The 13,102-nt window shown below is 37.4% G+C and overlaps 1 protein-coding gene across 1 annotated transcript in view; it reads left to right on the forward strand.

Moving 5' to 3' along the window:
- The first annotated feature begins 865 nt into the window (after positions 1–865).
- Positions 866–13,102, forward strand: part of LOC140829797 (uncharacterized) — a 69,879-nt gene continuing 57,642 nt past the window's right edge. Inside the window, exons 1-2 of the mRNA XM_073193089.1 lie at positions 866–1,536; positions 11,356–11,480. Coding sequence (XP_073049190.1) covers positions 1,000–1,536; positions 11,356–11,480 — 662 coding nt within the window. The 5' untranslated portion in view covers positions 866–999. The remainder of the gene's footprint in view (positions 1,537–11,355; positions 11,481–13,102) is intronic.

The raw sequence follows: 13,102 nt of genomic DNA on the forward strand, positions 1-13,102 counted from the left end.
GCTGATCTGATCCAGGTGCATATAAACTATTTATGCAGACATATAAAATTGCAAGAAATGACTGTTTCTAGATTAATAATCTAGAAGAAGACAAATCAAGAAAGATGGAGGGACCATCTTAAAAGGACCACTCAACCACCGCAGGGTCCATATGCAAGCTGTAAAGGCTTATCAAAGATTTGAAGTCCGAGTTTCAAATCCGAAGAAGCCTTCTATAAATAAAGAAGAAGAAGGAAGATGAAGGCATCGATCAACCTCTTCATTTTTCTTCCAAACCATTTGTAATATTTTCTTTCAAGTTTATGAGTGTAGTGAGTTCAGCTACTATTAGTAGCTAAACAAGTTTCTCCTCCTCTACAGGAGGTTACTATGTAATAAATAAATGTTTGTGTTTGAATAAAAGAGATCTTTGCTCTAGCCCCTCTCATGTATTATTTTCAAAATTTTATCTTATACTGTACACCTTAAGGTAGAAAACGAATTAAGGTTGTGCCAAGTGCTGCTGAAGGAATCTACGTCAGTAACCATCGGTTGCGATCGCGTGGTTGGACTGTGAGGAGCAGTTCGTAAAATACGGTGGATATATCCCGGTGGCACTCCGGTCAAAAAGGTATAAGATTTAATTTATTTTACGGAAGCATGTTGGGCCATTAATTGAAAAGAAAATCAATTATTTAAAACAAAGGCTTGAGGGGTATTTTGGGGAATGAGGTATCAAAACCAAAGTTGATAAAAATTGAGTACTGAATCCCAAGTTGCCCTAAAATTATCGTGATAAAAGAAATCAAATGAAGAATTTAATTATTTGTAGACTTAACAAAACAATGACAAAACTAAAAATAGAAAAATAAAAGTAAATAAAGAAAGCAGAATGAGAATCGGGAGCTCTCGATTGTCTCTTTGCTCTGTCCCTTTCACCGCTCTCTTTCGAAATCACAAATAATCGTTTCGATGACTTCGCGATATGAAGCATACAAACTGATTTTAATCTGAATAAAAATGAAAAAAGCTCCGAGTTTTCGATCCATGGTGTCAACAGCAGACAGCAATTTCGCGCAGTCGACGGCGGCTTTCTTATGCAGCGAGATTCGCGACACAATTCCTGCTGACCCATCTCCGCTGGAGGCGGCGGAGCAGCCTCACCTCCACCAAGGTGTAATTGACTTCGTGGCTGTATACGGGGAGAAGAGGGTTGTGTTGGATATCGACTTGAATGTTGCTTTGAATGTAGATGAAGATTTCGACTTTCCGGAGGTCAACTACCGCGGAGTGCAGGTGAATGGCCGAAAATTTTGGCGGGAGGCGGCGGATAATGTTTCGGAGAATGGAGTTGAACCTCATTTTTCAGAAATCATTGAAATTAGCCCAGTAAAGAAAAAAGATTTGGGATACAATAATCGACGGTGGGCGGCACTTCTTGAGGCGGCGGAGATTGCTTCCGCCGAGTATGAAGAATGTCCAACAAACATAGAAGGGAAAGCTATTCAAATCGGGCAACGGAATCAAAATCACGATGCGGGCAGCACGACGGTGGAGGTGGTGTTAGAGTAGATGCCCTACAAGTCAACTTTTGACTAGGGATTTTATTGACTCAAGTGTAATAAACAATCTTTATTTTAATATAATTCATTATTTCATGGTTTGTTATTTCTTTATCTGTATACCCATGTTATCAAACATAGATAAAGACCTTGATTATACTTTAATACAAATGAATCGTAATTCGATGTTGAAACTCGTTTGTAAATACTGTATGATCTAAATTCGTTCCTAGTCGATTCAGCCGCCTAAAACATGGATAAAGGTCGCTTGAGCTCGAGACTAGCATCTGTGATGTTGTGTACTGCGTTTCTTAGTAAGGGCATAGAGATGTCCAAACATGCAGATGGGTAGTCATTGGATGATTATACCGAACAACCCTCTCTCGGACTTTCCAGTGGTTATCATTCATCGAGAGGATAAGTCCGTGGTTATGATTGTACACCATTAGTCCTTACGACCCGGGACAACACTGAGGCTCTATATGCTAGGGCTGTGCTTTGACTCGTTTACCGACTCCAGGAGAGTCATCTGGTGGCGAGGTTGGGTACAGTTGCGACACATATAGGAGCCAGTGCATTGTAGTCTGGGATTCACTGCTCACCTACGGGTGTGGATATCCTATGTGATCTAATGAAATAATAGTGCATGGAATCTCTGGCCAGAGTATGAGATGTACGTTAGAGAAGGAGTTCTCAAAATAGTACACGGGATGCCACTATTATAGTTATCACATAGTTATCGAATTAATATGCAACCCTCGATGAACCAATGGTTGCAGATTCGATCGGGATATATGAGATGAAGGGACTGTACTGTACGTTAATCATAATCGACTGGTTCTTGCAGACACTATCAGTGATACCTAGGGGATCATGGGGCGATGCTACTAGACGCTCTTACCATGATCCGATGGGTGCAATCAGAAATGAGTTCTGACATTCTTGATCAAGGTGTTGATGAAAAGAATGGGGCTAACTAGGGTAAGCCCGAATAAAGGATTCTGTCCTGAATCACAAAAAGTTGTGAACCCACGGCTAGCTATATCCCTGAACTATTGAGGGTCACACAAGTACTGGATTGTTTGTTCCCGTTGAGAGAATAAATTCAAAAGTTGAATTTATATTATATAGTAAATTCAATGAGTTGAATTTATGATAATTAAATTTTGAGAAAATAAATTCAAGGAGTTGAATTTATGAAATTTGAGAATTTAATTTATTAAACTCAATTGTTGGGTTTATTAAATATTAAATGTTGGAGGTGATAAAAATTCAAGGAGATGAATTTATAATTTAAATAATAAATTCAAATGTTGAATTTGTAATGTATTTAATTTATTAAGCTCAAAAGTTGAGTTGATTAATTAATAAATTAAATATGGTGTGTATTATGTTTAATGGGCTTGTAGGAGTACAAGTCCAACATAATAAATAATTAAAGTTTTAATGGGCTTTGATTAAATTAATTAAACTAGTTGGACTAGCTCAATTAATTAAATCAAGCTCATTAATGTTAATTATGTAATTAGGTTATTATTTTATTATAAATAATAATTGAAAACACTAAACCTAGCCACCATAATAAACCACTTACGTGAGCCTCCACAAAAATTTGAAAAGAAAATCGGCCAACCCTTTTTCAAGAGAGAAAATATTGAGCCGTCTCTCAAAATTTTCTCCTACGCAAAATCTCTTTCTCATTCTCTAGTGCAATTTGAAAGTGGAACACACTATCTAGTCGTGGACTTGATAGAATGATTTCTTTGAAGAAAGTTCGTAGGGAATCATCAAGAGCCGGATCTGTAATACCGGATCGGTTGGTGTCCACGTGATTAATTCACAAAGGTATAATTTCTAACATCCTATGCATGTTTAATTTGTTAAATCATACGAACGTCCAAAGCAATATTATTTTTTTTTTCAAAATAAAATAAAAATTTTAAATATTCCGCTGCGTTTGGGCGTGTAGAAAACCAGATCCAACAGTGGTATCAGAGCCAGGTTTTCTAAATCGTATGATTTAAATTATGTTGAATAATTTGTTTCTAACCACACAAGAAAATTTTCAGAAATATTGATGCACCATAAAATTAAATTTTTCTGAAAAAAAAAAAAAAAAATTCGCGATCTGCCTGGAATTGTTCCGGGCAGACCGCGCGCCGGGTTGCCCGCGCAGCGCCCTGCGCGCAGAAGCGCGCAGCAAGCACGCACGGCGTGCTCACGTGGAGCGGCGCAGCGTGCGGAATGTCCGCACGCTGTGCGCCGCCCTGCGCGGCGCACAACGCGGCGCAGCGTGCGGAGCGTCCGCACGCTGCGCGCAGCGTTGCGCGCACAGGTTGCTGCCACTGCCAGAAACGTTCGGGCAGCGGGCGGGCAGCGGGGGCGACTGCCCGAGATCGTCTCGGGAAGCGTTCTGATTGGTGGGCTTGAATTGTTTGGGCCCATGGTGCAATTTTCTGATTTTTCAAAATTTTGGGTAAAATTGATATTTTTGAAAATTGGTTCAATTTTTATTTTGGAAAATTAATTTTGGGAAATTAATAATTTTCTTGTAAAATAAATAATTAGAATATGATTTTAATTATTTATGGTAAAAATGAGTTTTTATAAGAAATCAATTATTATTGATTTAATTAGAAATTAAATAAAGGAGTTTATTTAATTTATTAAATTCTTTAATAATTGTGGTGGTTAGTGATATAATTATTAGATATATGATTGTTCAATTAATTAAATTGTTTAATTAAATTGATGTGCATATTTGATATTAAATGCATGAAGGATGATCGAGAGCCTTGACCAATGTGTTAGGTGTATGTTAGGATATTTTACTGTTTTTATTCAATTTTATAATATTTGATATTATTAAAGTGGGCCTGGTTTATGGCCCGTTCCCACCCCATGAGATGTATCCCTTATGTGCCATGGCTATTCAAATGTAATAATTAGAAATAGTAGGAGATCAAGACTGGAAGATGGTGGGCCCGATGATCAAGATGAAGACATGTAAAATATTGGAAGCTTTTGTAATAAGTTGCATTTGCATCCCTGCATTCACCTAGGTTTGGACCTGGATCCATGTATGGCTCACATGGATCTAATAGTGTTGGTGATCGATCATCCTTATTTATTATTGAATGTCATATTATGATATATGTGATATATAGTAGTATGCATGTATGTATATTATTATTATATAATATAGTTGCATGAATCCTGCAAACATACAAACTCGTGGCACACGATTTTTAAATTAAAATGATGAGACAATTTTAAAATTAAAATCCCTCATTTTGAATATGATTCAAAATTTATATCAAATGGAAAAAGTAAAAATTAAAAGAGTTTAATTTTTTCCTTGCCTTACATCAACCGTGGTTGCATGTTGATCGCTACCCGCGGACAGTGTCTGGCTCATATTATTGGAGAGGCCTGTACGCCGGAAAGCTGTGACTTCCACCAGACATATGATGTGAATTGAGTGGAACTCCCATGACTTCGGCTCATATTATTGGAGGAACTCATGGCGACCGTCCACTACAATTCAATATTGATGGGTTGGTTTGACACGTGAAAATAAACGGCGTCATATTATTGGGCCCTTATTAAACGTGAGGCAAAACACGCGGAGGTTGCATAGGGATGCAATTGGACTCTACCTTTTAGAAATTATAATTGGCTGATATTATTCGGGATTATAATTGGCTAATTGGACTCTACGTGCCTACTAAGGAAATACGATTTCCCTTTTTCATCAGAGGGTGGTGAAAATGTCAAAATAGTGGGAGGGTAATTTATAAAATAAAATCCATATTTTATATCTTAGAATTATTTTAAAATTATTAGTAACCTTTATCTGTTTTCATTTTCAGTATATTTACGATGTCTACTCGTAACCCGCTTTCAATCATTCTCGATCAAAACAAACTGACTGGCCCTAACTATCATGACTGGTTTCGAAACTTAAAGATTGTTCTGAACTCCGAAAGGATTGCGTATGTGCTTGATAAGAAGCCAATTAAGGAGGCTGCTCCTAATATCAGTGGGACTGAATTAGCTAAGCTTGAGAAACATTGGGATCATGATCTCCAAGCTAAGAGCTACATGTTGGCTTCGATGTCGAATGAACTTCAAAAGAGGTTCGAGGAGGCGGTGAATGCTGCTGACATTCACCTTCATCTGAAAGAATTGTATGCTGTACAAACTCGTTCAGAAAGACATGCGACTGTTAAAGAACTCATGACTACACGCTTGCGAGAGGGGACTTTGGTCAATGAGCATGGTGTTAGGATGATTGGGCTCATTGAGAAGTTGGTGGGACTCGACTTGGTTATTCCTAGTGAGCTCTCGACTGATATTCTCTTGTTGTCTTTGCCTGCCTCGTTCGATGGATTTGTGGTTAATTTTAATATGAATAAGCTTGAGGCCACCCTTGAAGAGTTGGTCAATATGCTTACTAATTATGAGGCCACAATTAAAAAGGAAAAGCCTGTTCTTCTAGTGGGTTCTTCGTATGGTACGAAAAAGGGAGCCCCAAATAAAGGCAAGAAGCGTTCTGCCCCTCCAAAGAAGAACAAGCCCAACAAAAAGCCATACAAGAAAGCAAATCCGGGGCCCTCAAAGCCTGACAAGTCAGAACAAGTCTGTTTCCACTGCAACAAGCCTGGACACTGGAGGCGTAATTGCGCGGAGTATCTTGCCCAGAAGCGTTCTGGCCATGGTATGTTTTATATTGAAGTTAATATTTCTATTAATTCCTCTTCTTGGGTATTGGATACCGGATGTGGTTCTCATCTATGCAATGATTTGCAGGTGATGGGAAGAAGCAGGAGACTTAGAGATGGTGAGACCTTTCTAAGACTAGGAAATGGAGCAAGAGTTGCTGCCACTGCCATTGGAGACGTTACTTTAATTTTGGACAATAATTTTAAGTTGTTTTTGAGAGACGTTTTATTTGTTCCTGAATTGGTTAAAAATATTATTTCTATTTATATACTTGATAGGGATGGTTATTCTTGTGTTTTTGGTAAAGGTGTTTGTAATTTATACAAGAATGAATGTTTGATTGGAACCGGAGAATTAACAAACGATCTCTATAACTTAAAATTGAAAGATATTCCGTTAAACAATGTCCAAGCGCATACGAAAACAACAACAAACAAAAGAAAAATAGAAAATCCAAATCCCGCACAAATGTAGCACGCTAGACTAGGTCATATTTCTCAAAGAAGGATGCACAAGCTAGTGGGAGAAGGCATGTTTGACTTGTCAGACATAAATTCTCTACCTACTTGTGAGTCCTGTCTAAAAAGAAAAATGACTAAGACTCCATTCAATGGAAAAGTAGAACGTGCACATGGTCTATTGGATTTGATCCATACAGACGTTTGTGGCCCGCTAAGTGTTAGCACAAAATTTGGGCATTCCTACTTCATTACCTTTACTGATGACCATTCGAGGTATGGGTATGTTTATTTGATGAAACATAAATCTGAAGCATTTGAAAGGTTCAAAGAGTTCAGATCTGAAGTAGAAAATCAGCTAGAAAGAAGTATTAAGGCACTTCGATCTGATCGAGGTGGAGAATACTTGAGTGCTGAATTTTTGGGTTATCTAAAAGAGAATGGGATTATCTCACAGTGGACTCCACCAGCAACACCACAATTGAATGGGGTTTCTGAACGTCGTAATCGAACATTGATGGACATGGTTCGATCTATGATGGGATTCACTGAATTGCCTACAATGTTTTGGGGTTTTGCGCTTGAAACTGCGGCAATGTTGTTGAATAATGTCCATACTAAAGCAGAGGATAAAACACCATATGAGATATGGATGGGGAAACCTCCCAAGTATTCTTACTTGAGAATATGGGGATGTCCTGCTTATGTGAAGTAGACAGTGGGAGACAAATTGGATAGTAGATCCACTTTGTGCTACTTTGAAGGATATCCAAAGAATTCTATTGGATATTATTTTTATCATCCTAATGAAGCAAAAGTGTTTGTTTCAAGGAATGCCACCTTTTTGGAAAGGTAGTTTCTATTAGATAGAAAAGGCAAGATGATAGAACTTTAAGAAATTCAAGATACTCCATCAACTATAGAAGTTGAACCCATTTCCCAAGAACCAGTAGTTGAAGTACAAGCTTCTAGGAGGTCTGATATGGTTATTAGACCACCTGCAAGATATACGCTTCTTCATGAACAAGGCCATGATGAGTCTTGTGTTGGATGTGATGCAATGAATTTCAAAGAAGCATTATCTGATACTGATTCAACCAAATGGCTTGAAGCCATGCAGTCAGAAATGGACTCTATGTATTCAAACCAAGTCTGGACATTAGTGGATCCACCTGAGGGAATCATTCCCATAGGATGCAAATGGATCTACAAAAGAAAGCTTGGGGCGGATGGGAAGGTAGTGACCTTCAAAGCAAGACTGGTTGCAAAAGGTTATACTCAAAGGCAAGGAATTGACTATGAGGAAACTTTTTCACCAGTAGCTATGTTTAAGTCCATTAGAATACTACTAGCCATAGCAGCATGGTATGACTATGAGATATGGCAAATGGATGTAAAGACTGCATTCCTCAATGGAGACATCAAAGAAGAAATTTATATGTCTCAACCTGAGGGATACACATCAGTAGGAAGTGAGCGTAAGGTATGCAAACTTCAGAGATCAATATATGGTCTCAAGCAGGCATCAAGGAGTTGGAACCTCAGATTTGACAGCACTATCAAAGAGTTTGGTTTTGCTAAGAATCCTGAGGAACCATGTGTGTACAAGAAAGTTAGTGGGAGTGCAGTGACATTCCTGGTACTTTATGTTGATGATATCCTGCTCATTGGGAATGATATAGGATTACTGCAATCAACTAAAGTATGGTTAGCCGGTAAATTCTCCATGAAGGACATGGGTGAAGCATCCTATGTATTAGGAATACAAATCTATAGAGATAGATCAAAAAGGATGTTGGGGCTCACCCAAGCCACATATATCGATACCATTATAAAACGATTCTCTATGGAAGAGTCCAAGAGAGGATACTTACCAATGTGTCATGGTATTACTCTATCTAAAGCTATGTGTCCCAAAACTGATGAAGAGATAGAGATGATGACACGAATTCCATATGCGTCAGCCATTGGTAGTATCATGTATGGTATGATATCGACTCGTCCTGATGTTGCTTACGCTTTGAGTGTTACAAGCAGATATCAAGCGAACCCTGGTCCAATGCATTGGAAGGCCGTGAAAGACATTCTTAAGTACTTAAGAAGAACTAAGAACTTGTTCATGGTCTATGGGGATGGAGAATTAAAATTGGAAGGCTACACTGATTCTAGCTTCCAATGTGATGTAGATGATTCGAAATCGACATCTGGTTTTGTATTCATACTTAATGGTGCGGCTGTCTCTTGGAAAAGTTCCAAGCAAGACACCGTTGCGGATTCCACCACTGAAGCTGAATACATTGCTGCATCTGCTGCAGCGAAAGAGGCAGTTTGGATGAGGAATTTAGTCCAAGAGTTGGGCGTTATTCCTAATGGAGTTGATCCAGTCCCGGTGTACTGCGACAAAACTGGTGCCGTTGCGCAAGCAAAGGAACCAAGGTCTCATCAGCGATCCAAACATGTACTGAGGAAATTCCACATCATCCGGGAGATTGTGGGAAGGGGAGACATATCAGTCGAAAGAGTCCCCTCTGCAGATAACGTTGCCGATCCACTTACGAAGCCCTTGCCAGGACCATTGTTTGAGAAGCATCGCGAAGCAATGGGATTAAAGTTTATAGGTAGTTGGCTCTAGGGCAAGTGGGAGATTGTTAGAGTAGATGCCCTACAAGTCAACTGTTGACTAGGGATTTTATTGACTCAAGTGTAATAAACAATCTTTATTTTAATATAATTAATTATTTCATGGTTTGTTATTTCTTTATCTGTATACCCATGTTATCAAACATAGATAAAGTCCTTGATTATACTTTAATACAAATGAATCGTAATTCGATTTTGAAACTCGTTTGTAAATACTGTATGATCTAAATTCGTTCCTAGTCAATTCAGCCGCCTAAAACATGGATAAAGGTCGCTTGAGCTCGAGACTAGCATCTGTGATGTTGTGTACTGCGTTTCTTAGTAAGGGCATAGAGATTTCCAAACATACAGATGGGTAGTCATATGATGATTATACCGAACAACCCTCCCTCGGACTTTCCAGTGGTTATCATTCATCGAGAGGATAAGTCCGTGGTTATGATTGTACACCATTAGTCCTTACGACCCGGGACAACACTGAGGCTCTATATGCTAGGGCTGTGCTTTGACTCGTTTACCGACTCCAGGAGAGTCATCAGGTGGCGAGGTTGGGTACAGTTGCGACACATATAGGAGCCAGTGCATTGTAGTCGGGGATTCACCGCTCACCTACGAGTGTGGATATCCTATGTGATCTAATGAAATAATAGTGCATGGAATCTCTGGCCAGAGTATGAGATGTACGTTAGAGAAGGAGTTCTCAAAATAGTACACGCGATGCCACTATTATAGTTATCACATAGTTATCGAATTAATATGCAACCCTCGATGAACCAATGGTTGCAGATTCGATCGGGATATATGAGATGAAGGGACTGTACTGTACGTTAATCATAATCGACTGGTTCTTGCAGGCACTATCAGTGATACCTAGGGGATCATGGGGCGATGCTACTAGACGCTCTTACCATGATCCGATGGGTGCAATCAGAAATGAGTTCTGACATTCTTGATCAAGGTGTTGATGAAAAGAATGGGGCTAACTAGGGTAAGCCCGAATAAAGGATTCTGTCCTGAATCACAAAGAGTTGTGAACCCACGGCTAGCTGTATCCCTGAACCATTGAGGGTCACACAAGTACTGGATTGTTTGTTCCCGTTGAGAGAATAAATTCAAAAGTTGAATTTATATTATATAGTAAATTCAAGGAGTTGAATTTATGATAATTAAATTTTGAGAAAATAAATTAAAGAGTTGAATTTATGAAATTTGATAATTTAATTTATTAAACTCAATTGTTGGGTTTATTAAATATTAAATGTTGGAGGTGATAAAAATTCAAGGAGTTGAATTTATAATTTAAATAATAAATTCAAATGTTGAATTTGTAATGTATTTAATTTATTAAGCTCAAAAGTTGAGTTGATTAATTAATAAATTAAATATGGTGGGTATTATGTTTAATGGGCTTGTAGGAGTACAAGTCCAACATAATAAATAATTAAAGTTTTAATGCGCTTTGATTAAATTAATTAAACTAGTTGGACTAGCTCAATTAATTAAATCAAGCTCATTAATGTTAATTATGTAATTAGGTTATTATTTTATTATAAATAATAATTGAAAACACTAAACCTAGCCACCATAATAAACCACTTACGTGAGCCTCCACCAAAATTTGAAATGAAAATCGGCCAACCCTTTTTAAAGAGAGAAAATATTGAGCCGTCTCTCAAAATTTTCTCCTACGCAAAATCTCTTTCTCATTCTCTAGTGCAATTTGAAAGAGGAACACACTATCTAGTCGTGGACTTGATAGAAGGATTTCTTTGAAGAAAGTTCGTAGGGAATCATCAAGAGCCGGATCTGTAATACCGGATCGGTTGGTGTCCACGTGATTAATTCACAAAGGTGTAATTTCTAACATCCTATGCATGTTTAATTTGTTAAATCATACGAACGTCCAAAGCAATAATTTTTTTTTTTCAAAATAAAATAAAAATTTTAAATCTTCCGTTGCGTTTGGGCGTGTAGAAAACCAGATCCAACAGGTGGCGCCTCCTTCGTTGCGTCTGAGGAGGGAGAGGGCAGCGGCGTTACCTAACAAGTATAGGGACTCAGTTCTGGACTACACAGCGGAAGCCGCCATTATTGCCACCAAGAGGAAGTTCTCCAGGTGATTGTGCGATTGTAATTAATTACATAATTTTGCTGTTTGATAATTAGTATCTTTTACAAGCAGTCAGGGTAAAATTGAGGAATCACTTAGTGAGGGAAATAATGGTTTTTAACCTTATTAATCTTTCATTAATTTTCGTGTTTGTCGGTAATACAGCAAAACCATTATTTTTTTGTTTGGTATTCAGATTCCTGCGAATTAAATTTTCTGCTACATAATATGTTATATCTTATGCTACACTTGTTAAAATGAACAATAAAAAATCATAAAGGTTATGTTAGAGGAGATGAATTTGAAATAAATGGATTTCGATATAATTTTATTATTCATGATGAAATAATATATAAATCTTAAATCAATACAATATTTTTGCACATATTAGTAAGACAAAGAATAGTGAATTTAATATAACATTGGGTAAACTTAAAATTCATTCTATTTAAAAAAGAATATTATATCGACAATAATGAATAAATTTAAAGTATAAGGTCTTACTTATCTAATTAACAAAAATACATTTTAAATATATCCATCCAAAAAAAACTTAAAACTTAATAATAAAAAATTACAAAGGTTGCGTTAGGGGATATTGTGTTGCATAAAAATCGATATAATATCAGTATTGCAAAATACGAATGTCTCGTTTGATCCAAGGGTGTTGGAAACTAGATTCTGGAGTTTGACAAAACATGAATCAATCGATTAACAAAATATGAATCAACTGATACGCGCAAGCAAATTCGGCAACTGAACTTATCAACTGAAATCAGCTGGTACAATGATACAAAGTAACCTGATCAGTTGGAACTGATCAGTTAAAACATTCAGCCGAATGCTTTAAAGTCTCTCAACTGAAGATGTCTCGGGAAAGAACAAAGAAGACATAACAGATTACAAGAGCGCCGCGCCGCACAACAACCAAGACTACTTAAAACAACGCATTCCGGACAAAGCAATCAAGATGCCGAATTACAATAAATGAAGCAAACAATATCGAAGGAATAATCAAGTGGAAACCAACGGATACAATGATTCAAATTTATCTCAAGATTACCGTTGGAAAAGAAGAGTATAAATATGGCAGAAGAAAAAGAAGAAAGGACGATCACTCAATCTTAAACTTGTTGTTACTCTGTCAAAATCTTAGCTCATTCTCATTTGAATTACTCGTAGCAATCAAGGCTACAATCTGAGCTTATTAGCACTCTGTAAAAGTTGCTAGATTCAATTGTGCTAATATCAGTTACGCACTGAGAATATTGTGTAGAACTAAGAGTTTCAGTTTTGGCAGTAATAAGTCCAAACTGAAGTGGGTCTGTAAAAGTGTTGTACTTGATCAAAATCTTTTATTGAATATCATATCCTTGTGATAGAAGGGGTGACATAGGAGTAATTAAATTCTCCGAACATCCAGAAACAACTCTTGCATATTTCTTTCAGTTTCGTATTCTTTCTTTTAGTCAGTTAATTTCCGCAACTACTCTAGTTTAACTGATTGTTATTGACCAACAAGATTCCAAGATTCAGTTTGTCACCAAACTGAACTCAAATATTATTAAAGAACAATTTTAATTGTAAGTGTTTATTCAACCCCCCCCCCCCTTCTAAACACTCTTGTT

Source organism: Primulina eburnea, chromosome 4 (genome assembly GCF_022965805.1).
Source record: "Primulina eburnea isolate SZY01 chromosome 4, ASM2296580v1, whole genome shotgun sequence".
Taxonomy (NCBI): domain Eukaryota; kingdom Viridiplantae; phylum Streptophyta; class Magnoliopsida; order Lamiales; family Gesneriaceae; genus Primulina; species Primulina eburnea.